Source organism: Camelus bactrianus, chromosome 1, assembly GCF_048773025.1.
Source record: "Camelus bactrianus isolate YW-2024 breed Bactrian camel chromosome 1, ASM4877302v1, whole genome shotgun sequence".
NCBI lineage: Eukaryota > Metazoa > Chordata > Mammalia > Artiodactyla > Camelidae > Camelus > Camelus bactrianus.
Genome location: NC_133539.1, coordinates 13,827,735 through 13,855,519, shown reverse-complemented (window position 1 = coordinate 13,855,519; position 27,785 = coordinate 13,827,735). Strand labels below are relative to the sequence as shown.

Genomic DNA, 27,785 nt, shown 5'->3' with positions numbered 1-27,785 from the left:
TTCTAGCACCGTAGAATGTCAGATCCCCTCAGAATACTAAAACCACTCAAATACTTGAAATGTCCAACAATCTATAACAATTATTTTGGGACCATTATCAGAATACAGTACTTTCTTCCTGATACAAACATTTAATAGGTAAGGTACTGCTTAATAAATGGAACTGCCAGGTAAAATTTACTGCAGAAGTATTATTTTTCAGAGTTCTGGAAAATGCTACATATGACCAAAATATAGCCAATTTTAACATATTACTACCACTAGGTATGATTCAAAGGTAACCAAAGGATAAGCTATGATCCTAGAATTTCTACACATGAAAGATTCTCAAGGTACAGGCAAAGTACCTATAGCTGAGTTTAAGAGTCCAGACTGATTCTTCCTAGATTATCATAAACCTTCCTTTTTGTATGTACATAGACGGTTAGGCCTGCACTGTCCAATACAACAGCCACTAACCACGTGTGGCTAATGATCACTTGAAATGTGGCAAGTATGACTGAGAAACTAAATTTAAAATTTTTATTTAATTTTAATTAATTTAAATTTCAAAATGGACACTAGATCCAGTTATTGGAAAACCTTAAGTGTGTTTGGAAAACAATTGGGTTACGTGAATGTACTTTTTTCACTGCAAATTTTCTGAAATCTAACTATGGATCGAGTATTCCTGATGAAAATTTCCTATCTAAACTGAAATGTGCTATAAATTTAAAATACACTGGATTTTGAAAATGTAATATGAAAAAAGAATGTAAAATATCTAAATTTTTTATTGATTACATGTTGAAATAGTATTTTTGGATACCGAGTTAAATAGAATGTTATTAAAATGAATTTCACCTATTTCTTCTTACATTTTTGGCTACTAGCAAAACTTAAAATAGCATATGTGGCTCAGGCTGTATTCCTACTGACTGGTGCTTGATTAGTCCATGCTCTAAGGCAATGGTTGTCATCTGGGGGCAAAACTGTCTACCTAGGGGACATTTGGCAATGTCTGGACATTTTTGGTTCTCATAACTGGGATGTTGCACTGGCATCTAGCAAAGAGAGGCCAAGAACACTGCTAAACATCGTACAATGCACAGGACAGTCCCCAAAACAAAGTATGCAGTTCAAAATGCCAACAGTACTCAGGCTGAGAGACTCTGCTCTATAATGGTTTTTCAACAGCATGACATACATCAAAACTCTGTTGCCTCTTACAGCCTATCCTTGGAGCCAATAGCTTATTTTCTCTTGTATTGAGGAAGTACAGCCCGGACTAATTAATTAGTTGAAGTATCTTCAGAATCTGTACTTAGTTCACCTTTAAATCTGATTGTATCAACTACAGATTTGATATGTACAAATCTGACCTACAGATTTTGATCAACTACAGCTAACACCACAATGCCGAATGACTAAGATCAGGAACAAAACAAAGACATCTGCTCTCACCACGTCTGTTCAACACTGGAGGTTCTAGCCAGATACCTAATAAAAGGCATCCAGATTGGAAAAGAAGTAAACCTGTCTTTGTTGCCAATGACAAGATCTCGTACATAGACAATCCTAGGGAATTCACACACACACACACACACACACACACACACACAATTAGAACTAACAAACAAGTTCAGCAAGGTTGCAGGGTACAAGATCAATACGCAAAAGCAAATCTGATGATAGCATATAATGTACGTTTTCACTTTTTCCTTCTTGTTTTACCATCAACTGCTGTAGCCCTCTCTAATCCAGAGACTCTCTTGACTTTAGCCAATGAAGGAGATTCTCATGATTACGGTTCTACAGTTCAAGAGGTTCATGCCCAGAACAGACATTTTGAACATTACTACTAAATTCTTAACAGATGTTGCTTGTTAACGGATCTTATCTTAAAGAAAGAAAAAGAACGAAATGAACAATAGTATCTGTCTATACCATAACTAATGTTTTTCAGCATCTAGTACTTAACCAGATAGGCTCAAGTGGTCAAACTTGTGGTCTTCTAGAGGCCACATCACGTTGCTAAAAATGAAAGAGCAAATCAATATACTATCATCGGTCTTTCTGAAACAGTATACATCAATTTGGAATGCCATGGAAACTGGGGTTTCTTAACCTCCTCAGGTAGCCCTATAAAATCTGGACAACAAATATACAAATTATTTGATGACTTGGTGCTACCTAAAGAAGTCGGTGTCCTTAAAAAGAAAACCACAGTTTAAAAAAAAAAAAAAAAGACATTATCAAAGCTATTGGAAATAGCTCACCCCCATGCTCAACACTCTTTAACACTCTGCTCAGCCCAAAGTCCTTTTGCAAGGAACTTGTATAAAAGAGAAAGAAAAACATTAGAGAAGTTCGAGGATTCCATCATGAATACACAAAAGTTTTGCCTCTAATTTTGAAAACCAAACAAATTGAGAATAACTGACTACAAAACCTTAAGGATAAAATTTGGCAAGGCCAGAAGTATCTCCTGGTCTTACCAGATAAAACCTGATAGCCACTTGCCAAGTTCTTCCATAAGACAATTCATTACAGTAAGAACAAAATGGCCACGATAGTAAACAAGCAGGGGGAAAGGGAGCTCTTGGGTAGTGGAGGATGTAACTATCTAAGAAAGGCCTTGAAGAAGAGCAAGAGTAGAAGGCTACTCACCTACTCTTCAAGATTAATTATGAAGCTGTTTTTCAAAGAAAAAAATTTTGTGTAAAATTAAAACAGATAAACAGAGCAGTGGAGTAGAATATAAAACACGCACCAGAAGATCTGGAAATACAAGAGAGAGGTACTGCAAAACCAGGGGCTGGACTATTAAATGAATGAAACTATGAGAATTGACTATATGAGGTAGGGTTTCTATCCTAACAACAGTCACAAAATTTAGTTTCAGGTGAATTAGGTTTATTTTGAAAATCATAACTTTTAGAATTAAAGATCACAATTTTTTTAAACTTCAGGGAAGGAACAAATTTTTTAAACCTAACACAGTAAAGGTTCAACCGTAAGGAAAACGAATGATAAATTGGAGTAAATTTAACTGAAAGAGTCTGTGTAAGACGGCCACAGACTATGCTAAGGTCAAGCCACATACTAGAAGAAGCCTTGTAAGAGACAAAGCATTAGAATCAGTAAGAATGTATGCAATCCAAGAGGAAAACAGACATATAGATAATATATTCATAAAATGATAAGCAATAAATATATGGAATGAAGCTAAGATCCTTGGTAGCCAGGGAAATATAAGTTAAAACAAAGAGCTACTATCTCACAGCTCTGACTGGAAAACTTAAAAAATCTGGTTAAGATTAAGCATTTTGGTGATGAGATAAGAGTTCTCTTACACTGCCACTGGGAGTGCAAACTTGCACACTACACTGGAGAGCAGTCTGACATCTAATGTCCCAGGGTTTACATCTAAAACCACAGAGTTATCTACTGCCTGAAATTCCACGTGGGGGTGTATGTCCAGAGTATCTAGCACATTTGCCTGAGAACACACTATCAAGACTATACACTTGCAGCACAGTTCAAAAGGCAAAAAATAACTACTGAAATGACAATTAGTGAGGGAAATGGTAAGCAAAGTGATAGAATATGATAATATACAGCAGTTATGTTGAGTGAAAAACACAGTGAGTGAAAAAGCGAGTTACAAACGAACACTTAAAATAGGATATCATAAATATAAACTTTAAAAAAACTGCTATATATTATTTATGGATATAAACATGTGGTAAAGTATAAAACCTTAAATAGGAAGAAGTCACACCAACTTCAGAACAGTAGTTAGCTTTAACGAGGGAAGGAGGAGATGGCGTCAGGGAGGAGTACAAAAGAGTAACACTTTATTTCTTTAAAAATCAGAAGCAAATATGGCAAAATAGTTTATGGAGAGTACAGGGCATTTATATTATTATTATGTATATCTGAAATATTTTGTAATTTAAAAGAATTTTAATGGGCACATATGGTATAACAATCAAATAATAACAGTAATTATTCACACCACAAAAACTTGTCAAGTAATAACATTATTTAAGCCACAGAAACTTTTGTACATACATTACAGCATGTGATAAATAAGAGTTAAAAATAAATCCTAAAATTTGCAATTTACATTAGGGTTTTAAATTAATAATTTTGCTAATGGGCTTTGAATCTCATGCAATTTTAAAATGTCCTTATGCTAGAATTTTAAGGGGATGCTCTCAAGTTGTCAAAGCTATATAAATAAACTTTAATTAATGTGGTATTCTGAATTTCAGTCTTACTCTGGAAAGCTTTTTCTTTAGCATATAAACAGTAACAAGCTTTACATTTATATTTACAGGTTTCAAAGAAATACGCTAAGAGTCCTAAGTATGAAGAGTAGGTGTCCTACACTTAATTATAGTGTTTCACCAAGAACCTGATGCCCTAAATAACGTGGAAAAACAATGCTCCATTATTCCCTTTTCTTTTCTATTTTGGGTTTGGGTCAGAAGCCAAGACATACCAATACTGTAAAAGTTATAAACAAAGTCCTATTACAAAACCATATTTAAAAGAAAGGTATGTAACTTTCACAGAAGAATAACACAATCCTTTGGGTTTACTATGTCAGAGAGAGACATAGAAAGAGAATATTTTAAGAAAGGGGTTAAGAAGAGGTAGTAGAATTTTGCTATTTGTACTTCACTGACTGACTCCTTGAGTCTCAAAGCTGTAAGGTAATAAATACTACAGAGAAAAACTGAGGAGACAAAACTGGGCAGGACACTGCATCTGCAAATACAACTCAAGACCTTTAACTCACGTAATACTTCACTCTCCACTAAAGTACTCTGACTACACTCATACTATTTCAGTAACAACCATTTTACCCAGTTGATGGTGAGCAGTAATTTTATTTAACATGAGTTGCTTTTTGCCTAAACATTTGCAAAAGAGATGATTAGCTGACCTTTCAAGTAACCTTGCTATTAGATACGTTACTATTTCCCATGTAATGGAAGACTGCAATAAAATTATTCCAGGTTCCAAACTTCCACACTTTTATATTTGGGGCACAATTTTTAAGGGCAATAGTACTGTGGTAAAAGGCAGGTTTTTACCTACTCCATTTCAGCCTGTTATACTGAACTTTACTTAGTATTAAAATTCTTAACTTGCACTTCTGAAGACTGGAAAAAATTAGCTCCCCCCAGATCTCTAATTTAGTGTAACTTTAATCAGTAAGAATAGCAAAATTTGCTTACAAAATTCAAAGCCTCCTACAACATGTTATCTTCCGTTTTTTCCACCATTCTTAAATTTCAGATGTAACTCATTTATTTCTTCCCTCTTGACAGAGGAATAACTACCACTCTGCTTCATGAATGAAATAATCTAATCCCTGTTTCTCTCAAATTCTCCCCCTCTGAAGACTCATTCCAACTGAGTGATAAGTTCACTGACAAGTCTGCTATTCAAATTTCACTAATACAAGGAAATTCTTCTTCTACAGCAAAAGGTCAGTGTCATGAATTTAATCTCTGAATTTCATAACCTTTAATAAATGGAGGCACCTTAAAGTTCAGTTTATACTCTTTATATAGAATTTCAGAGCATGCTTTAAATAGCTTAAGATAAGCTATATTAATAGCTTAATGTCATTTTATCATTAAAATAATCTACAAATATCAGAATACTAGTTTTGTTGTCATAACTAATAAATACATCTTAAAATATCTGTAGCTGTAAATCAACCCTCTCAATTCATTTGCCTCACTTGGACAGTTCTAAAACACAGATCATCAAACTGGGTTTAACAGTATAATACAGTTGTACAATGTTTTCACAAATTCCAATTCTGTAATTTAGAGGTTTTCCATATTTATTTTTAAATATACAAAGAGATTAAACTATTAATATAAATATTTTCTCTCAAATATGTAATATTCTTATGTAAAAGAAAAGGTTTCCAAACATTTACAAAGCAATCTAAAGATAAGTAAACCTGATTTTACGATCATTACATTAACCAAAATAATTTTCCAGAGAAGGTCCTATTTAAAAGTAATGCTCACTGGCCTCCTCACATTAACACTTCAAGATGAATCCAAATCCATTGCCTTTGCTTGATTTACTTCAGGGATCACTTCCAATGGGAAAAAAAAAAATCTCAGAAAAACGTCTCACGACAGAGTGGACAAGTAGATTTGTTGCTAGATGTAAACCACTTGTACTGAAAAAGAAAAGTTTATTTAAATGTTAAGAGAACTTTTTAAACTGTCATTTTACATATAAATCTAAAATAGCTTTAAAATGATGAAGTAAAAAAGGGAGAAACTGAAACGTCTTTTCCCTCTGTTCATCTCCAAAACAAACACGACTCAGTACTCCTTCCAAAGGCCACACTGCACTGCTTCCCACCTCTGCTCAGGCACACAACCACGAAGACCCATGGGATCTTCCATGGGAAGACCTCCCATGAAGCAGCTGAACATAGGGCAACTCTCTTCCCAATACGATGTTTAAAAAGAGCAAAAAAACTCTGATGCCAGATGGCCCCTAAGTCTAATTTTTTCAGTCTCTTTTACGGTGTAGATCTTATAAGACCATCTATTTTTTGAGTTCTGAGAGCAATTTTAGAAACAACCACTTATTAAAATGCTTTGATGCCACCTCTCTCAATAAATTACTAATTATCTTTCACATGTTTTTGAAAAATCATTTTTAATATGTTTCTCATTAACTACAAGTAAGAGATTAATAGCCACTGTTATCCAAGGTTAGATATCATACATATATAATTATACATAAGATATAAATAAGTTAATTTCTCTCCAGACTTACCAAGCAAGCTGAATGGAACTTTTTCTTGCATGTTCTACAGGCTTTTTTGGGAAGAGAATAGTTGAAACCGTGAATGACTGAGAAACAGATCATGCAATCTTCAACACCCTCAAAACGTTTGTCTACATTATTCTTCCATAACGCTAAGCCTTCCATAATACTTCCATTCTGTTAAGAAAAAAATAAATTTAATAAATTAATAAATCAATATACACTGAAGATCACCAATGTTACTTTTATTCAATTTCACAAATTTTAAAGTTGAATTACAACTTGGAGAAAAGAAAATCTGCTTGGCTACATTCAGAATTCTAACTTTTATGAATACTGGTTTTTAAAATGACCTTCCAAGTTTTAGGAACCAGATATAATTTTTTTCCATTAAAGGCAGACTTGAAAGAAAGGCCTCTATCCTAATTTTCCAGTTTTATTGCCTGAGCTTGTTGTTCAGTAAAACTCTGAATAATTAAATCATTTAGATCAGTTCTCCTGAGTTTTAACTAAAAATAATGAAATTAATTCTTACCTTCTCAAATGCTAATCTGTTCCACCTCTCTAATACTGGTGAATACACTTGTTTTAAAATAATTTTTCTTTACTGTAGAATGCCTGAGGTACACATCACAATGTATAAACAGAACTAGAGAACGCTTGTACTTTGTTTAAAAGGCACAGGTACTGGGATTACTATAACCACAAAAGAAGACTTAAATTGCTAAGTAGCTCAGAAGACATTCATCCATCCTGTATCTTGCAAAAAGATTCCCTCTCAAACAATTCCGTTAATACCATGTATTGTTCTATGTCATCTACAATGTCAGTGAAGTAAAGTCAGTTCTTCTCAAATACCAGACAAAAATGTCGTAGAGCCTTAAAAATTAAAACAGCTTGGCAGGTTCAAATCATTTAGGCAGATATCTGTGTTATCCAACAAACTATGATGTCCGTTTCTACTTAAGCAGAAGAGACATACTGAAAGTTTTATTGCCCTCAGATAGTAAATCAGCACTATACCTCTGGTTTGGACACAGAAACTTACTTGATGGGTGAGGTATGTGCTTAACTGGAGCATCCAGTTCCGCCACTGCTGAACAGCCACTCCAACTCTTTTCCCACTTTCTACTGTTATTGAACCCAGTGGATAATTTGAAGGCAGCTGTATTATAAGTTCAATAACTATGTCCTCAATTGTATAAGTGGCCATTACTTCTCGAGTAGTAGCCCGAGCTTTCACCTGCAACACAAGAGGTTAATATTTTTTTTGCCAAATATCTTTTCTTTGTTTTCATTCAGAAAACACCTTGGTGGGCTGACTACTAAAGTATGAATAAACATGTTCAGTTTTCTGACATGAGATATTTAATAAAGAGGCTCAAATACCTGATGTATTTTATAGTGTTGCTATGACACTCAAAGATATTTCCAAAAGAAACGCACCGCTCATAAAGTATGTTTTATTATATTAGGCTTGTCATATCATAAATAGTTTTTGCATAGACCAATAACAGAATGGGTTATTATTTATTATTCCTTCTCTTCCAAACCAAGAGGATCAAATACCACTTCTGTTTAGATGTCTCCCAAGTCTTCTCTACCAGAGAATTCTCTTGAGCTTTAGAGTCAATCAACAACTGCCAAAATATTTATACCTGACCTTGATTCTCTTACTAGCATTGCAAATTCAACATAAAACACAAATTATCATCCTTTACAAATTTATTCTTCTGGCATTCCTATTTCCAGGCTATAAAAACCATAGCATCATCTTAAATTTCTCCTTCTACTGAATCCCAGATATTAACTAGTCGCAAGTTTGGATAAAGCACCACAAAATTCCTCACACCCCTCTACTTTTAAGGACCATTTCCACTGATATGGCCTCCCTCAGGCCCTCCTCATAACGCCCACATTAACAGTCTCCCTAACTGGTGCTGACATCTGAAACTCAAGCTCCCTGCCAAAAGACCATGTTAGAGATTCAGTTAGAGCAGTTTCATAGATTAGAACTCTGACAGTGTCACTGCCTCAAAAGAAAAATTCCAGAGGCTACATAGGACCAAATATTTTAGACTGTTGTTTGAGGCCTCACCCAATATGGTCCTAATTTATCATAGAAGCATTTTATTCTCTATTTACCTTCAGGAGTTCTACCCTGTATGAATACTGGGCTATTCATCATTTTGTAGGCAATCACAGAAATTTTATTCTCATCTCCAAGCTTTCTGCTTTTCCCATATTATTTTCTGTAAATTAAATGCCTTTCCCCCCATTTTTCCCATAACAAAATCCTGCCTACCTCAACTTTCTCCATAAAGTCTCACCTGAACCCCTCAGCCAGGCGAACCTTTCCCTCTATGAGTACAGAATACTCTCCCTCATAATGTGCCACTTTCTAGTTTCCAATGCAAAAAACATTACTGGTATCACTCTTTTCCCTTTATTAGATTATATGGTATTACAGGACAGGTATCTGATCCTACTAAACTGTTCATTTTGCAGGTGACTGGCATACAGTGCCTTGCACCTGTAGGTATTCCAATATATATTTCAAAGTAACTAATGAACGCTCAAAGACCTTTAAAAATTGTGAATCACTATATTGTACACCTGTAGCGTATATAACATTGTACATCAACTATACTTCAATAACAAATAAACCGAATAAACAAAAAAGGGGGTAAATGAAATTATAACATTATTTCGATTTAATTTGAGATTTGATATTCAAAAATCAGAAAACAAAGTAGACAATTTCTATAAATTCTGAACCAAGAGCTATAACTGTGATGATACTCACTACAACTGACAGACATAACCAATATTCAAGCAACTTTTCTAGAAAAAATTTAAGACAATACTAACCGTCATGCCATTAAACAGTTGTGTACTTGTTTGCACAGAAGATATTTCTTGAAAAGAAAGAACATTGCTAACATACTTGCTTGTAAATCTATCTACAATATTGAAAACACGTTTCTCACTACTATTCCACCACAGCCTAACCATGGCGGGCAAGTCTTTTAATGTCATGTGATAGACTGAACAAGCCAAGTGCGGAATATGGTATGGAAGAGTTGAGGTATCTGAGGAAAAAAATAAATTCTTAGTTAGTAAGATATATTTCTTACATGGAATAACAGACTAATCGTAGTATCTTCCTTAGAAGATCATTTTTAATTCCTTAACACTAGTGCCAGAGCTCATAAAACAAACATACCCAAGAAACCAGAACTCAAGAATTAGCTGTCTCACACATTCAAAATGAACAACCAAAACGGCAAAAAGAATGAAGATCCCAAATGACACCGAAAAATCTGCCTAGAAATGGCACTCTGTAAGTTTCACATGAAAAATCACAAATACAATGAAACACACATACTTTTTAAAGGAGGAGAAATTAAAGATTCTTTTTCTTATAAATTATGAAAAAGAGTTTGCTGGTCCCCTTTACTCTCACTGATGTGTTATGCAAAAGTCCTAGAATCCCACCTTAATACTCAACAAGACAAAGTCCCATCCTCAGATCTCCAAGGCTTTTAAAAAATTCCTATTCTCAGGAAATCACTTAGATCACTTAGAACATTGTGGTCCAGCTAGACGTGTGTTTATCTATCCGTTCAGCTAAAATGTGAGCCCCCGGAGTAAAAACAATAAATTTTATTCACCTGTTTTCCCCAGCTGAAGACTATTCATTTACAGGCCAATAAGACATTATCACATAACAAGTATTTGTTTACAGAGTAAAAGATAAGTCTCAACAAACTAAGCTTCAAAAATTAAATTCTTAACAATCTTAGCCACTCGGTCTAATTCTATGTCCCATTTAGAAAAATATGGAAAATCTCTCACTGCAACATTTTCATAGCCAGGACCCACGTTTGGGGTTACTCTCCACACCCTCAGGATAAGGCATAATATAACCTAATCTGAACCTCGTCTCCAAGAAAGAACACAAAAACACATCATACTGACCTCTAATACTCAGCTGGAGCTCTTCTGTAAAGAAAGTTTTAGGGTCCTTACTGGAGAGCTCAATAGCTGTCTCTGAAAAGGTCGGGTTTTCTGGCATCAGTCTGAACAGGTGATAGAGCAATTTATTCAAACTTTTCGTTTTTCGAAGGTACATTGAGTATAGAGCTCGAAGCTGATGGAGAGTAAAGAATTTGTTAGTAAACCCAATTAAACCAAGATAATCAGTAGATACGAACAGATCAAAGTATAGGAGATTGTACAGAATACAATACAAAAATGCATTCATCTGAACACTGCAAATTACATGGAAGAGTCCTACAAAATACATGGCACAGTCTAACTTTCCAAATGTGTCATCTGAGGGCACTGCAACCCTCCTCATAAACTAGCAGGAGTTGTCACTCTCTCCTCATTATTAGACATCTGCTTCTAACATCTTTTTCAAACTGTCTCCGTAAGTTCTCCCCCACTTGGAGTCTCTGAGCAAGGAAAACCTATTTGCCATCCCCACAGATAACCCACTCACTCTCTTTCTAAGTCTTCCATACATTCCTTGCACACCATAATCCCGAATCTTTCAACATCCTGCTTAAGACAAATCCCATTTTTATGGCTGACCTCACCCTATAACAAACATTGCAGCATCCCTTTATGACAGCACAAATTAGTGGTCCAAAACATCCTGGGGTCTTCTCACAGTTGTTTTATAAATCAAGAAATTTCCCATAAAAATATGGATTTCTGATTTCTTTTTTAAAAATAGGAAAATCTAGCACCATTGGGTGCACTATAGGTTATCTGTGAGACACATGCTTTGGACTCATTCCTCAATAATATAGTTTTCAGTTGTTTGCATTTACTTTGCAGCTCTTGGTATCTGTACCTGTTTTTAAATTATTTCTTCCACTATACTACATGTTTCCTCAAAGTATAAAGACACCATTTTCTGAACACTGTAAATACTCAAATACAAAGATCAAGCCATAGGATTTGGAATTAATTCTTAAAATATTGACCAAAGTACCTTTATAATGGAGAAATCTGGAGGGCACTACCTTTACCAAGTAACCAAAGTTAACACCACCAATAAAAGGAGACATGACATTCTGTGTTCCTGAGGTGATACACTCAGAACACACCACCACTGTGCCCTAAACACTCTCGCTGAAAAGGAACCAGAATCTAACCATGAGGAAATGATCAGACAAATCCAAACTATAAGATAGTCTACAAAATAACTGACCTGGTGAATGACAGGAAAGAAAAGTAAAGTAGTTGTAAGTTAAAGAAATATGACAGACAAATGCAAATGTGATCCTTGACTGAATCCTCAACAGATAAGGAAATAAAACTATGAAGGACATTACTGGGACAACTAGGAAAATTTAAATACAAGTTAGATAATATTATTGTGTCAAAATAAAATCTGAGTGTAATAACTACATTACATTTATGTCGAAATATGTCCTTGTCCTTAGGAGATATACGTTTAAATACTTTTGGTAAAGCATTACGATGTCAAAGTAAGTCTGCAACTTACTTTGAAGGAGATAAGCATAAAAAAAGTAAATAGAGAGAAAGCATGTGTAAATGTACCAACATGTTAAAAATGTGTGACCCTACAAAGAGGTTTATGACTTTTTGTCGAATCATTTGCCCACCTTCTCTGTAAATCTGAATATTTTTCAAAATAAAAAGTTGGAAGGAAAGTAGAATTTAAAAAAAAAAAATCAAGTATATCACATATTTATTTTAACATGTATCAATGACTCTTAGGTATACAACACAAGAGAAATGAAAACATATGTCCACCCAAACATGTATGCAAAAACGTTTACAGCAGCTATATTCAAAATAGCCCCCAAGTGGAAACAACCTAAATGCCCACTGAATGACTGGATAAACAAGATGTGGTAGAGGCATACATACAATGGAATATTATTTAGACATAAAAAGGAGTGTTATACTGATTACATGCTGTAATATGAATGAATCTTTAAAACATTACGCTATGTGAAATAAGCCAGACACAAAAGACCACATATGTGTCAGGTCCACAATTGGCAAATCCATAGAGACAGAAAATAGATTAGTGTTTACCAATGGCTGGGGGGTTTGAGAGGAAATGGGAAGTGACTGCAAATGGGTAAGGGTTTTTTGGTAGGGGAGGAAGGTGTAGATAATGTTCTAAAATTAGACAGTGGTGATAGTAGCACAATTCTGTGAATATTAAAAACACCAAACTGTTTACTTAAAATAAGTAAATCTGATATGTGAAATGTATCTCAGTAAAAAAATTAAACATACATAGCTTTGTTTCCAATTTGATCTGATTCATTAGTTTTTCTGAGAAGAAAGTTAAAAACGGCCCAGATTAAGAACCAAAGTTTTAAAAAGAAATTCTCAGCTTTTTTTTAGGATTCCTCTAATTAGCGTTATTTAATGGGTTATGCTGGTTTATCTGTTCACAGCTCAGTTCAATTTCCAGGCTCAATAAATGCTGCTCTGCAATTCTGTGTGCCCCCTCCCCAACTCTGGCTTAATGGAAAAGATGACGTGTGGCCCCATTCCTAATTTCTAAACATAAGATAACAAGAAAAAATTCTTATACATAAAACTTCAATTGCTGCAACTTTTTAGAGATAAAAAATATTCTAAGAAATGAATGTAAAAGGCCAATAAGGAGCTCTTGAAATATATCATCAGCAAATTAAAACCAGCTCAGATCACAAACATAAGTGGGAGGCCTGAAAAGAAATACAATAACTGACACATCTAGATCAGTGCTGCCTCTGTAATTTGATTTTCCCCTTAGATAAACAAATGCAAAAAAAAACCCCACTATATTTACATATTCCACGGTATGGGTTATTAGCAACAACATAAATTACAACTAAGAATTCTGAAAAATCACATTGGAAATGAATGCCATATTTAGTCACTCTTTAAATATGAAGTGACTGTTTTTTTGTAGTGACCTGTCAAAGAAGCCACCTGCTTTATTCAGCTGATTCAATCAGTGTTTGAAACTTTTTAAGGTGGGGATCTGTCTGAAAGAATGGGGGGTGGGGGGGAGAGTAGATTTTTCCAGCTTCCTTCCAGGACAAGACCTCTTTTTCTTAAACATGAGACAACAGAGACATCTAGTGGCTACTGAAATAATTAAAGCCAAATAATTATATAGGATATTTTCATCATTTAGTGGTAAGTTTCAATTACATATGGTAATATTTCATAGATCTTTCTCTAAACACTAATTTTCAAATAAGAAAAATCTCCAATGATGTATTAACTGACATCTCCACAAGAGTCAGAAGTTGATCAAAGGAAAAAAATAGCAATATCCAATTCTTTTGAAACTATTACTACGGTTGCACAAAATTAAATTATAGAAATCCGGTTTCCTGCAATAAAAGGACTTGGTGTCTACATCCAGTTAGACAAACAGTTGATGTAAGCACATTCCAGAAATTAATTACTTTTACAAACTGTGTGTGTGTGTGTGTGTAAAACTGTGGGAGGGTGAGGAAGTAGAGACAGAAATAAATTTAGCAGAATGTTTGAAATTAGCCAGATAAGATTAGATTAAAATGTGAGGCATTTCCTCTTTTTTCTCCCAAAAGAAGGGAAAGCTAGGGGTTTAGGATAGTAACAGAGAAATACATATAAGACAGAACTGTCAAAAGTTGTCTTATTTACCTGAGATGAAGCAGCTTTGAAGAACGTAAGTATTAATTTCCAAGTGAGGAGATATCCCAAAACATAGCAGAAGTCTTCACTCAGTGGCTTAATAGTAACTATCTGTCCAACAGGAATACACCCCAAAACATTTTCTAGTAAGTCTTCTTGAGTGCTAAGGAGAGACATCAGTGCTGCCGGTGGTGACCTAAGAACAAATGATTAAACACCACAGTTTTCTTCATTAACTCATCCCTTAACAAACTGATATTATGTATAAATTTCAAGTATCTTAAGAAAATGTTTCTCTATTTTCCAAAAACCATTTTAAAAGTCCCCCTTTATAGATTCAATTTTGACTCATAATTTCACATGAAGCCAATCATAGAATCTGAAAGACATAAAATGTTATACAAATATATACATATTTTCCTATTTATAAACCTATAAATATGTAATATAAAATATAAAATTTTATATTTATAAATATATAAAACATGGACTCTAGAGGTTAGCACTTAAAAGACCCTTTTAGAAAACATATACTTCAGCCTTTTGTTTTACAGATAGAAAAAAAAATCACACAACCAGAGGGGCTAAATGATTAGTCTGAAGCCCCTCGGTTAGTCAGGGGAACCATTAGGGCTAACAAGTCCTACCAGGTCACTTATCATCCTATAAAGGGTAAAAAGGTCGTAAGACTGGACGCCTTTTCAGCAGATTTAACATTCACATGAATCCATGACAATGTGAGTTAATTTTCCTCCTTACTGGAGTACGGTACTCATCAACACCTGGATGAGCTTACAAGATTCTCAGAAAGTGAAATACTTGTGTGTGTCTCCTGTCAGAGTCTCTTCTCTATGACATTCTAGCTCGGTTCTCTCCTTTCACCTCTGTGAGCTTTCTTCCTTGGTGGCTTCCCACAACCAGCCCATAAATAAGTCTTCTTCAAGCTTCTGCCTTTAAGTTCTCACCTTCACCACCACCATCTCACGTACCACCCCTTCTCTATTCCATACCAACAGTCACTAGATTTTACAAAGAACAGCTCTCCACTTTCCATACTGACCTCCATGCACTGCTGTAACTTCCAGAATGGTCTCCACCTCTGCTGGCTTCTTTGTACAGTTTGTACTTTATAGTATTGCCACAATCAGCTGGTGGTATCCCATCTTCTACCAAATAATGCCCCGATTCCTAGAAAATGTCATTCTGAAGGCCCTTCATTACCCTTCCAGCTTTACCTGCCACTATACCCTCCCTGCCTACTCCACATATACTCGTTCATTTATTCTTTTATTCAACAAATGAGCACTATTCCTGACTCTGTTTTAGGCCAAGTACCTGAATGCTGTGAATACAGTCAGGAATAAGAGACAAACATTTCTTCCTTCACAGAGCTTATATTCCAGTGGAAGAAGATATAGACAATTAAAAAAATGCCAAATAGCAACTACTCAGTGTTCCCCCAGCACATCCTGAACATTCATGCCTCAGTGCCTTTGTACATGGTGTTCCCATAACTTTCCCCTGCCCTGCTGAAATGCTACCTAACCTGAAAGGTGCAGCATAAATGCCTCTTCCTCAAGAGAAAGTCTTCCCTTCCTGGGCACAACAGTTGTGTCCTCCTAACATCCTAACCTTTTCCTCAGCACTTGGCATACACTGTCTTCTGTTATAGGGTAGTATCATCTAAATTAGATTATAAGCTCCTTACGAGATAGAACGTTTACTTCACAACGTATTCTCTCTTCAACATTTAATTAACACTTTGCACAAAGGGGTACTCAATAGATTTTTGAGTTGATATATTCCTTCCACAGCTACCATGTGGCTGAAGAAAGTTTTCACTAACAGCAGCAAACTGAAAATGATTTAGGAACAATTAAGAAGAGAGAGTTGGGGCAGGGGGAGGGTATAATTCAGTGGGAGAGTTCATGCTTAGCATGCAGGAGGTCCTGGGTTGAATCCTCAGTATCTCTATCAAAAAATAGTAATAAATAAATGAACCTAATTACCTTTCCCCCACTAAAAAAAGAAGAGAGAGTAACTGTCTTTTTGGGTGAACTCTAAATTTCATTCATATCTTACAAATAAATTCACAAGATCTGTTGAACAAATATATACTCCAATTTAGAGCTTTTGTACTGCTTCTGTCTTCTAAAGTCATGAAGATGGATTATAAGAATTTAATAAAATAAACTACATACGGTCTCCACTTATGATGGTTTGACTTACAATTTTTCAACTTCACACTAGTGCAAAAGTGATAAGCATTTAGTAGAAACCATACTACGAATTTTGACCTTTTCCCAGGCTGGCAATTTGTATGTAGTCTGATACTCTCTCATGATGCTGGGCAGTGGTGGCAAACTGCAGCCCCAGCAGTCACGTGATCAAGAGGGTAAACAACCAGTACACTCACAACCATTCTGCTTTGCAATTTCAATACAGTGTCAAGAAATTCCATGAAATATTCAACACTTTATCATAAAATTGGCTTTGTGTTAGATGATTTTGCCCAACTGTAGGCTAATGTGAGTGTCAGAGTACATTTAAGTAGGCTAGGCTAAGCTGATGTTCGGTAGATTAGCTGTATCAAATGCATTTTTGACTCAACACTATTTTTTGACTTAACAATGGGTTTATTGGGATGCAATCCTATCATAAGTCGAGGAAGATTTGTATTAAAAAAACTTACAAGGCTGGTTCTTCTTCTTCATCTCCATAAGACTTTAGATTATCCTGATCATATTGTGGGAATTCAGGCATCAATCTGGAAGTTAGAATATTCTTTTAAATTATATTAAACTGTTCACTGTTAAATCATGCTTTAAAAGCAGAAAGACCAATACTTATTTTGTAACGAGTACATTTTTTACTAAGTTTTTTATGAAATAACTACCTATGGCCAGGACTATCTAAATGTAAACTGTGCGTGGAGAAAAGTGACCTAAACATGAAAAACTTGACATCCTTGTTACTGAAATACAATCAAGTTTACTTTCTTGTTGTTTTCACTTTGACTCTTTTTAATGACGAAGAATTAAAACTAATATATGTTCTATTTTTTTAGACCATCACGACATTGATTCAATTGAAAGAATTCTTACTTGTATAGCATATGATAAACAGCAATTTGCACAGGCCGAGCTCTGTAAAGAAGTAATGGGGCTAAAGTATTTAACAAAGTCTGGAGATATTCTGGCAAGTTTGTTTTTTGGCCAGCAACCAATCTTGGAGGGAGTTTTTGACTCAACAGTTGATCCTTTGGGATATATGTTAGTGTTTCACACATGGGCTTCAGCATTGCATTCTGAAAGGATGTTTCAGATGTATCTTTGCTTTCTCCTGATGACAAAAAGGAAAGGAACATTCACATCTCCAAACAAAGTGAGTAATACAGCTTGACCGATTCACAGACAATTAAATGTTATTTAAGAAAATGAAATTAAAAACTTGACATTAAAGCACTCCTAACTAGGAACATGAACTGAATATACATTTCAGATATTCTCTGAACTACTCAGATAGTTCGGATACCTTAACTTTTTAATAACTTCTATGATCTCATTCTTAAAAAAAATGAGGTTTGAGTTAAAATAATCTATTCATGTTATCTGAATTACAATTATTTTAATTTTCAATGGCCTTTGGATATTGTACCATTTTTTAATTCTTGTCTGTAAAGCAGAAGCATACATGATACTTCTGAGATACCTAGCTTTCTCTCTGGCTCTTTCACTATTTTATATTGTGTGACTTAAATATCCAAAGTTTTTTTTTTTTTTCCAACAAGTCATTTTCAGTGAACCTCACTATGACTCCCTTTTTCACTTGCCTGTAACAGTCACCAAAAGAGGTAATAGCAAACTGTGGATCCCTTGGGAAAAAAATTCTTTCCATTCACTGATTAGATTTACAGGAAGGCTGCCAGTGGTATCCAGAGTTGTGGAATCAAAAAAAGCACTGAGTTCACAGGCCAAATCACAGCTGACACAGGCAAACAGTTGTACAAGTGGAACAGAATACAATGCCTGATTCTCATTTGTTGTCTAAAAAAACAAAAAGGAAATGGGTAAACAGACTTCTTCCAGCATACTATAAATCAAGGCAATAAAGAGAAGTGCCTTTCATTTCTCTACATTTAAAAATAAGAAGCAGTTGAAATATATAGTCTTAGGAGACATTTATATATTTTACATCAAAATAACTTTTTTTCAAATTAAGTATCAGGAATTAGAATTGATCCATTTATTTTGAAATTTTTTTTTTATTTCTACAACCATAAAAGAAAATAATATCAGTTACCACTTACCAAGTTAAACACATTAAAAACCACTTTTATAATCTTCTTGGGAGCCCTACTAATTGGGTATTATTAAGTTACTTTAAAATAAGGAAACTGAGGCTTGACAAGGTAAAGTTTAATACTACACAGCTAACAGCAGGCAAAGCAGAGATTCAGACTAATTCAACCTTGACTGACTTGCTGCATCAGAGCCCACAAGTATTACACACCTGGTTGCTGTGGGTCATAAAAAGAACATCAATTCCCCCTGAATCTGCCTAATTTTTAATGCATTACTCTGGCAATACTGAAACAGTACATTTTTAAGAATAACTTAATTAGAATCAAAAAGACCAAAAAAACTTGTCATGAAAACATAAAACCTTAAAGGGCTGTGCTGCAATATTAAAATGAGCTAATGAAGAGAACATTTTAAAAGCAGTTAGCAGATCTGGTTACTGAATGATACTGGCAGACAAACCTCAATCATTTTACTGTTCTGTCAAGTAGTAGCTGGTGAGGAACATATCTATAAAGTGTTTAAATATTTGCAAAGGAGCTAACGACAACCATCATTTAAAGAATATTAGTAAACAGTTCTAGTACAGAGATATGCACAAAGACCCAATAGGTGTGATGACGTTATCAGGTTAATTTACCTCCAACCAAGCCAACATGGAGCACATGATAAAGTCCCATTCACTCTCTGCCAAAGGAGATGAGCAGTATTTCAAAAACAAGGAAAGGAATCGGATTATTTCTATATTTACACCCAGTATCTCTGGACTTACTTCTGACAGATTGCTGTGATAAAGACAAAAACAAAACACTGAAGAATTATATACATTCAATTAGAAAAATGTAAATCTTATATACTTAGACTGACTTAAATGTCTTTCATCCTATTACTTTACAAAATTGTGACTATATGATACACAATCTGAGTCCACTTCATATATAGAGGGAAAAACACAGTATAAAGTATTACCTACCAACTGAAAAGAAAAATATCTTCATGATCTTTCTTCCAGGTTATCAGAATTTTTAATATACCATGTAATAGCTCTCCATCATCTATCCCTCTGGTTTGCAGACAAGAATTGAAAATGGCAAGATGTCCGAAACCTCCTAAAGTAAAATTAAAAATTAAAAAATTAATTGTATTGTTACTATTAAAAAGAGAAACTCTACCTTGAAACAAGTTAAAAACTTTCTTCAGAAGTATTTAGGTTAAGAGCTCTAAAAATTAGGGCTTATATGAAAGAGTCAAATGAGCTTATAAATTCCAGAGGGCAGGGATCCTGTCTCCATACCCAGCACCCAGCACCCAGCACAGAAAATCAAGTGTGAAGAGGGGGGAGTGAATGACATTGTGCATTAGCTAACCTATGGTGTTTTATTGTAAAAAGTATGCCCTTTCTCATTTCTCTAATATCACTTGTTTGTTGCCCTTACAGCACTAATGTTTGTTTATTTATTATTATGTCAATTAGAAAGTAAGCTCCATGAGGGCAGGAACCCTGTCTGTGTTACTTGCCACTGTACATGTCCCCCTAGCACGATGCCTGAGATAAAGAGAAACTCATTTTGACTGACTGAATGAAGAATGAATAAGTGAACACATGGTACACTGCTAGATGCTGGGGAGATAAAGCTGAACAAAATCCAGTCCCTGACGGGACTCATCTAGCAGTCCTGGCGGACATAAAACAAAGTAGAATGCAAGAGGGCCAAAAAACTGAGAGCCCAGAACAGGAAACTAGGTCAAGTCAGAAAAGCCTTTCCAAAGTTAGTATATGGTATTTCACAGGCACAAAGTTCTAACAAAGTAACAGAATGTTCAAAGTTCAGGGCAGAAGCAAAATTGGTGAAACCGGAGAAACTGGTTGTGATAAGATTGTAAGATGTCTTATAAGCCAAACTAAGGACTTAAGGTTTTTATTCTGTAGACAAAAGGAAACCAAGGAAAAAGCAAAAATAAATTAATAAATAATAGCAATAGTAATAATGTAATCTTCCTTTAAAGGCAAATAATTTTTTTTCTTCTAATCTTCCTGACAAAATGTGAGGCTCAAGTTTAAATAGAAACAATTGATTTTCTAATAACGAAAAAATATTTGTTAGCTAACTGTTCCATCATTTTGGCAAGAAGAGCAAAATTGGCTGTCAAATCTCAAAAACGTTCCCCTTCCTGTTGCCCTCTGCACAGCTGGACAGTTTGTGGTTTGTGTGGATAGCACACAGTTGTGTGAACTGCAGCCCTGTCTCCTGCCCCTTCTCCCTCTCTGCCGTTCTTCAGTTATGACCTGTGCTGGAGAAATCACCTGCACTCCCGTTAGGTAATCCTCTCTTCTATGCACAGTCAGTTCACCTGCATCTCTGTTCCAGAACTGCAATCCCAACCTAATCCCACAGTTTAACTATGTAAGTGAACTCAACAGTAAAGCTTAATGCCACAAAAATTTATTTATAACATCAGCTGACCCTTCATGCTACCAGGGTAATTCTTTTTGACTGTTTGTTGATGGACACACTCCTTTTCCACTATTTCAGACTTCTACTGCCTTTAACATCCACAATCCAGTTTCCACTTATTAAATGACCTAGACAGACATGAAGACATGAAGTTCCCAGGCCCCCCTCCATCTCCATCTCCATCCATCCTACACCTCTCTTCATCTTGTCTTCTCCTATATATACATGACTGGTATCTTCTGACTACTCTAGATTCTATCCTACATGCCCTCCCCTCTCATCTTCTCAGTGGGAACTATCATCAATTATTCCCTGTCTCTATTTTCTATTCCTCCCCCTCCCCAGCAACATGTATTTCCCCTTTGACTTTGTGTTCACCTCCAGCTTTCACCTCTTTGTACACTCCTTCCCGCCAAACACTCAGAATAGACTATCTGCCTCCACTTTCTCACCACTATCATTCCAACAATGTCAAAGCCAATAGACACTTGTCAGCGCCTAATTTTACTTGCCCTTCTGTAGCATTTAATGGCTGACGAATATTACCTAAAACTCTTCCTTTGCTTCTCTTTATCTTTAGTTCTTATTCTCAAGTGTCCCTCCACCCACTACCCCTTAAATCTACTGCTAGTGTTCCCTTGATATTCTTTCCACTCTTCATTCTTGCTGAACAAGCTCATCCTCATTTACAGACTATACTGCCACCTGCATGACATGGGCTTTGGAAGCAGCATTTCCATCTAGCCAATAGCTATTGCTTACTGACAATCTCCATTTGAATAGTTATTCCATAGCCATCTTAATCTATTGTGTCTAAAACTGAACATTAGCTGCCTATACACTCCTTTTCCATCCTCCTCCCAACCCTCAAGTCTCCTACAGAGCTTCCTATAAGGCCTAACAATACTTCCATCTACCCAATTCAGAAGTACAATCACAGAGACCCATCAATTCTATTTCCTGTCTCTTTCATTTCCATCTCTGCTCTTCCATTTGTGCCTTGATTCAAGTTCTCTATTTCTCATTATGATTATTCCAATAGCTCCCTATATGGTCTTCTACCCCTAAACTCTCTTCTCTCACATCCACCCTATACAGTTAGCAAAATAATCTTTCTAATATAAATGTGATAAGTCTTACTACTCTTCTACCTAATTTGGGCCAATAACTCCTTACCTCCTACCACTTCAAGTCCAAACTCCTTAGCCTACAAAACTAGGCCTTTATGATCTGTTCCCTGCCATTTCTCAAAATCCATATTCTTCTGCACTGTAATACTCTTTGTCTCCAACTTTCTACCTTAAATGCCAACCCAAATGAACTATCTGTATTCTTCTATGTTTGTGTGTACCTGGAATGCCCTTCCCCAACTATGTCCATATGGCAAACTATCCTTCATCACTCAGTTGAAGTATTTCTCTTTGTGAAATTGCCACTGACATCTCAAAGCAAAGGGGAAAACTCCTTTTCTTCCACTTTCACACATACGACATCTTACTGCTCCATCAGCTACCATATAACTCTACGTCTGTCTTCTCTACAAAAGAAACTGTCACATAGCCAGGGCTCAATAAGTGTTTATTCAATTAATAAATAAATGAACTAATAGAGTAGAGAGTATCCAAAAAGTTTAAAACATAACAAAAGCTATTCCCTCTTTTGTCTTTATGAGTGCATCATTGGTTGACTGAAAAAGCTATATATGGAAAAGAAATGATTGGAGGGTTATCAGTGGTTGTAAATCTTCCCTTAAGGCTCTAGCATTTCTGTACTGCAAAATGGTAACAGCCACTCTCCAATGACACTCATCCTACTGAATCAACTTGTTTTGTAGCAAGAGTATAAATTAGGAAAAATCAGCTATAATTCATCTCTGCTAGATGTGGATTAAGATACTAAGAAATACTTCTTTTTGGCAGGGAAGGGTGTAGCTCAGTGGTAGAGCACGTGCTTAGCATGGACAAGGTTCTGGGTTCAATCCTCAGTACCTCCATTAAATAAATAAACAAATAATCAAACAAATCAACCAACCTAACTCCCTCCCAAAATTTTTTAAATTAAGAAATACTTTTTTCACTTCAAGCAATAATTAAATTAATAAAATATTTATTACCAAGCAACTAACCATTAGTACTGCAAACATCTTCCTTGGTCCAGGCCAAAAGGGCAGGGATACACTGAGCAATGAATTCTTTCTTGTCTTCTTTTGACAAAAATGGACAGAGACTTTGAATGGTATGCATATTACCTTCTGTTAGTGGAAAAAAACTGTTTAAAGGGAAAAAAAAAAGGTATGAATTATATTTATTCTAAATTTTCAGTTATTTCAGAAAACTCCTCTTATCTAGACTAGTCAAAAAGACTAATATTTCCACAATATAAAATAATTGTATAGAAAAAAAAAAAGAAAAGAAACTATGAAGAGATTGACAATTGTTGATGCTGGAAGATGAAACTATGGATATTTTTTTTCCTGCTTCTTTTTTACATTTTTTTTTTAAATAAGCATTGTAACTTGCCCCATTTATGATTTTTTTTAATTATACAAACAATACATGATTATGCTCTAAGAGTCAACTGATTCAATTTAAGCAGTACCAGTTGCATGTCCTTTGTATGAACTAGTATTTATATATGTGCATATATATAGTTGGGTTTTATTTACCTATGTGTTGTATTATTTGCCACTTATATACTTAGTATAGATGGTTTTATGTCAGAAAATGTAGGTATAAAGTATTCCTTTTATTTTAAAGCTACATAACTAAATCAAAAACAAAACCAAAAATATTGCACAGTATAATTTAACTATTTCCCTATTAGTGAACATTAAGGTTTCTGCCCCCAAATTTTTATTCTTACAAATAACGCTGTAATAAATGTCCTTGAGCAGATACAATTCTGCATATGCGCAAATACCTCTTTAGGCCAGATTCCTAGAAGCAGAATTGCAGAAATCAAAGGATTTGAATGTATTATATTTTGATAATTTCAAACTGGTTTTCAAAAAAGCATAATCAAGTTTACATTTTCACCAAAAATGTACAAGTTTGACTGTTTTGCTGCACATTTAATGAATCTTTTTAAAATTCCTGGCAATATGGCAGATAAAATGTACTACTTTTAATTTGCATTTCTGTCACTATTAATAAGGCAAATCCTTTCATATTTCACATTTCATAAATGAATTACCTTTGACTATTTCACCTATGAATTACCTGTTCAAGTCCTTGACACATGCTTCACTTTGAATAGTTTTATTAAGAAAAGCTATTTATATATTATGGATATTAATTCTTAATATACAAATTTTTCTTCCATTTTGCCACCATTTAATCTTTGCTTACTGTATTTTTATCATACAGAAGTTTCCTTTTTTTTTCCTTTTTTAATTGTGGTAAAATATACATTATATAAAATTTATTATAAGTGTACAGTAGTGTTAAGTTCATTCATACTGTTGTGCAGCTTATCTCCAGAACTTTTTCATTTCACAAAACTGCAACTCTACCCATTAAATAAGAATTCCCCATCTCCTTCCCCTCAGCCCCTGGCAACTACCATTTTACTTTCTGTCTCTATGAATTTGACTATGCTAGGCACCTCATATACTTGGAATCATTCACTACTTATCTTTTTGTGACTCATTTATTTCATTTAGCATAATGTCCTCAAGGTTCATCCACATTGTAGCATGTCAGAATTTCCTTCTTTTGTAAGCAGAATAATATTCCTTTATATGTATATACTACATTTTTGTTTATCCATCCATCTGTTGATGGGCACAAAGTTTTATTTTTACAAAATCAGATATCTATCATTTCTTCTACAGATTCTGGATTTTTGTGCTTTGCTTAAAATCTTCCCTATGCCAAGATTATACAGTCTCTTATTTTCCCCTAATACTTTTACAGATCTGTTCTTTTTAGCTTCCATCTGGACTTCACTTTTACGTAAAATGTAAGGGAGTAGGTCTCCCCTTTTTTTCAAACACATATCCAGTCTTCCTAACATCATTTATTATTGACTCATCTCACAATTTGAAAGAACACTTGTATCAAAAACTAAATTCTCATATATGTGCAGATTAGTTTCTGGACTCTTATGTTCTGATCCAGTGATCTGCCTATTCACCAATCTCATAATGCTTAATTACTGTACTGGTAGGGCAAATCCTTTTCACTTTTCTCTTTCATAACTCTCCTAGCTATTCTTGAACATTTTTTCCTTCAAATGCATACTATATTTAACACAGTTTGTCAAGCTTTTCAAAAATGTTGCTGAAATTTTGACTGAGATTACATTGAAATTATAGAAACAACCATTTTTTAAAAATTATCTTCTCTTGTGATCTTTACTTGGGTTTTTTGGGGGGTGGGGGAGTTGTTACATTTATTTCTCGGTATTCATAGTTTTATTGTCATTGTGAACAGAATCTCTTTTTTCCTATGCCTTTTTAAAATTGATTATGACCGGTGAATAAGAAAGATACTGATTTTTGTATATCAAGTACATATCCATTTCATTTGTAATTAGTTCTAACAGTTCTTTAGTTAATTCCCTATGACTTTTATAATTAGAAAAAATTTTTAAATTATACTGAATAAAAAAGCTAGTATCAAAAGATCACATGCTGTATGATTCCTATATATAACATTCCTAATTGATAAAATTATCTAGAAAGGGAACAGATTAGTGGTTGCCAGAGATGAGAATGGGAAGAAGGGAGGTGGCCATGGGAAAAAAGGGTAACACAAGGTGATCCTTATGAAAAAACTAGTCTATATCTTGGACTGTGGTGGTGGTAACACAAGATTACACAGAACACACACAAAAACACGTAAGTGCAAGTAAATGTGGTCAGTGGATTGTATCAACGCCATCTTCTTGGTTGTGAAATTGTACTAAAGTTATGCAAAATGATACCACTGGCAGAAACTGAAAGGTACATGGAATTTCTTTGTATTTCTTACAACTGCATGTGAACCTATAATTCCCATTAATAATTGAATTCAAAATAATAAATTAAAAAACTAAAATAAGATTAAAACAAAAATTTAACTTAAGATTCTAATTCTACTGTGCCAAAATACATGTGTAAACATATATAGGTATAAATATATATGTATAAATATACATACATAATTTCAGAATTCTTCTTGGTGAATCAGTTAATTCAAAATGCCTCAGTAAATTTCAGCTAAGTGTTTAATCTGAATGCTCAGCTTCTCTAGTATAATTAACTCCAGCAAATCTCTAGTATGTCCAACTCTATTTCTTTGTCCTAAGAACACATCTATTGCATTTTTAGAATAAACTTCAATAGGATGATCCTTATTTAAGAGAAGATAAGTAACTTTCCCTATCACTTCCATACAGCAAATAAAGTAATGGAAAAAGGATGTTGGGGAGGGGAAAATAATAGATTCTGTCGGAGAGATTTCTGAGGAAAAGAGAACAACTTTATGAAATGCTAATTGTTTAAAACAAGTATACAATTTCACAACAAAATTTTATAAGGTTTAAAATGCTTATTTAAAAAGGTGTGTTCCTCAACCTAAAACAATTAAAATTGTTTTTATACTCTTTAAGTCTCATTTTTTTAATTTAATTTTCTCATCTCCTAAACCTTGATTTCCTGATTCATTAAATTTTTTTGTTAGTTTAGAGTTGTCAAAGTAACCAACCATAGTAAATTTCAAAATAAAAATATTTTGAATAAGAATACCCTTCTTTTCTCCTATAATGCCATTTTACTTCATCAGATGAAACACTTCGGGAAAGGATCAACTTAGCAATGATAAGAGACCAAAGGGTGCCATTCTCCCTGGATCTAAAAAAGGGAAAAAAAAAATCCATTTTGAGAGTGCACTTAAGATTTTTTAACACTGTTACCTGGATTCCTTTTACAGAATTAAATAAATTGTTTTGTGAGGGTATCATTTCACACAGTCCTTCTGCATCCAAACAGCTGCTGTTACCAAAAGGATTGGGAACTTAGGCTTCCAACACCCTTCATAACTGGTACTGGGCTCTCATCCCAAGGCAATCCCAAAGCCCCCTCAAGTCCTGACAGAGGACATAACCTTAAAGAATAGGCTTGAGGACCAGAGGCTGCAGCTGCAAGGAAGACATCTCCCAGAGGACACTGAGGGTGGCAGCAAGTTGAAGAATCAAAGAGCTATTAATATTTGCTGAGGCAAGTTCTGAGTGTTAAGTATGTGGAGTGGGATTGTAGAGGAAAACCTGGGGCCTCTGATTTTCAAAGAAGCGTATGAAAAATACTACAGGCAAGTGAAAAACTCTTCAACAGAAAGCAAGTCAACATAGTAATTTCAATAAGCTAAGTATCTAACTGCTATAAACTCTACAACGACTCTGTTTTCATACCTACTTCCTCATCTAAGGGAGAAGGTTTGTGGTTATGATATTAAGACACACCTGCAACAACATGCAAGGTGAAAAGGTTAAACTTGAGAGTAGTGGAAGGATGGGTCACATATGACAAATTAAAACAACTTCTACAGGTTTTCATTTCTTTCATTGTCATCTGCCC

The 27,785-nt window shown here is 34.7% G+C and overlaps 1 protein-coding gene across 1 annotated transcript in view; it reads right to left on the bottom strand.

The window, feature by feature from the left end:
* Window positions 1-3,822: 3,822 nt before the first annotated feature.
* Window positions 3,823-27,785, bottom strand: part of LTN1 (listerin E3 ubiquitin protein ligase 1) — a 51,759-nt gene continuing 27,796 nt past the window's right edge. Inside the window, exons 18-30 of the mRNA XM_010956622.2 lie at window positions 26,958-27,062; window positions 23,355-23,497; window positions 19,747-19,882; window positions 19,414-19,558; window positions 18,305-18,518; window positions 17,577-17,814; window positions 17,165-17,239; window positions 14,482-14,668; window positions 10,783-10,954; window positions 9,673-9,893; window positions 7,850-8,044; window positions 6,811-6,978; window positions 3,823-6,199 (exon numbers count right to left, since the gene is read on the bottom strand). Of these exons, the coding sequence (XP_010954924.2) occupies window positions 6,137-6,199; window positions 6,811-6,978; window positions 7,850-8,044; window positions 9,673-9,893; window positions 10,783-10,954; window positions 14,482-14,668; window positions 17,165-17,239; window positions 17,577-17,814; window positions 18,305-18,518; window positions 19,414-19,558; window positions 19,747-19,882; window positions 23,355-23,497; window positions 26,958-27,062 (2,062 nt within the window). The 3' untranslated portion in view covers window positions 3,823-6,136. The remainder of the gene's footprint in view (window positions 6,200-6,810; window positions 6,979-7,849; window positions 8,045-9,672; window positions 9,894-10,782; window positions 10,955-14,481; window positions 14,669-17,164; window positions 17,240-17,576; window positions 17,815-18,304; window positions 18,519-19,413; window positions 19,559-19,746; window positions 19,883-23,354; window positions 23,498-26,957; window positions 27,063-27,785) is intronic.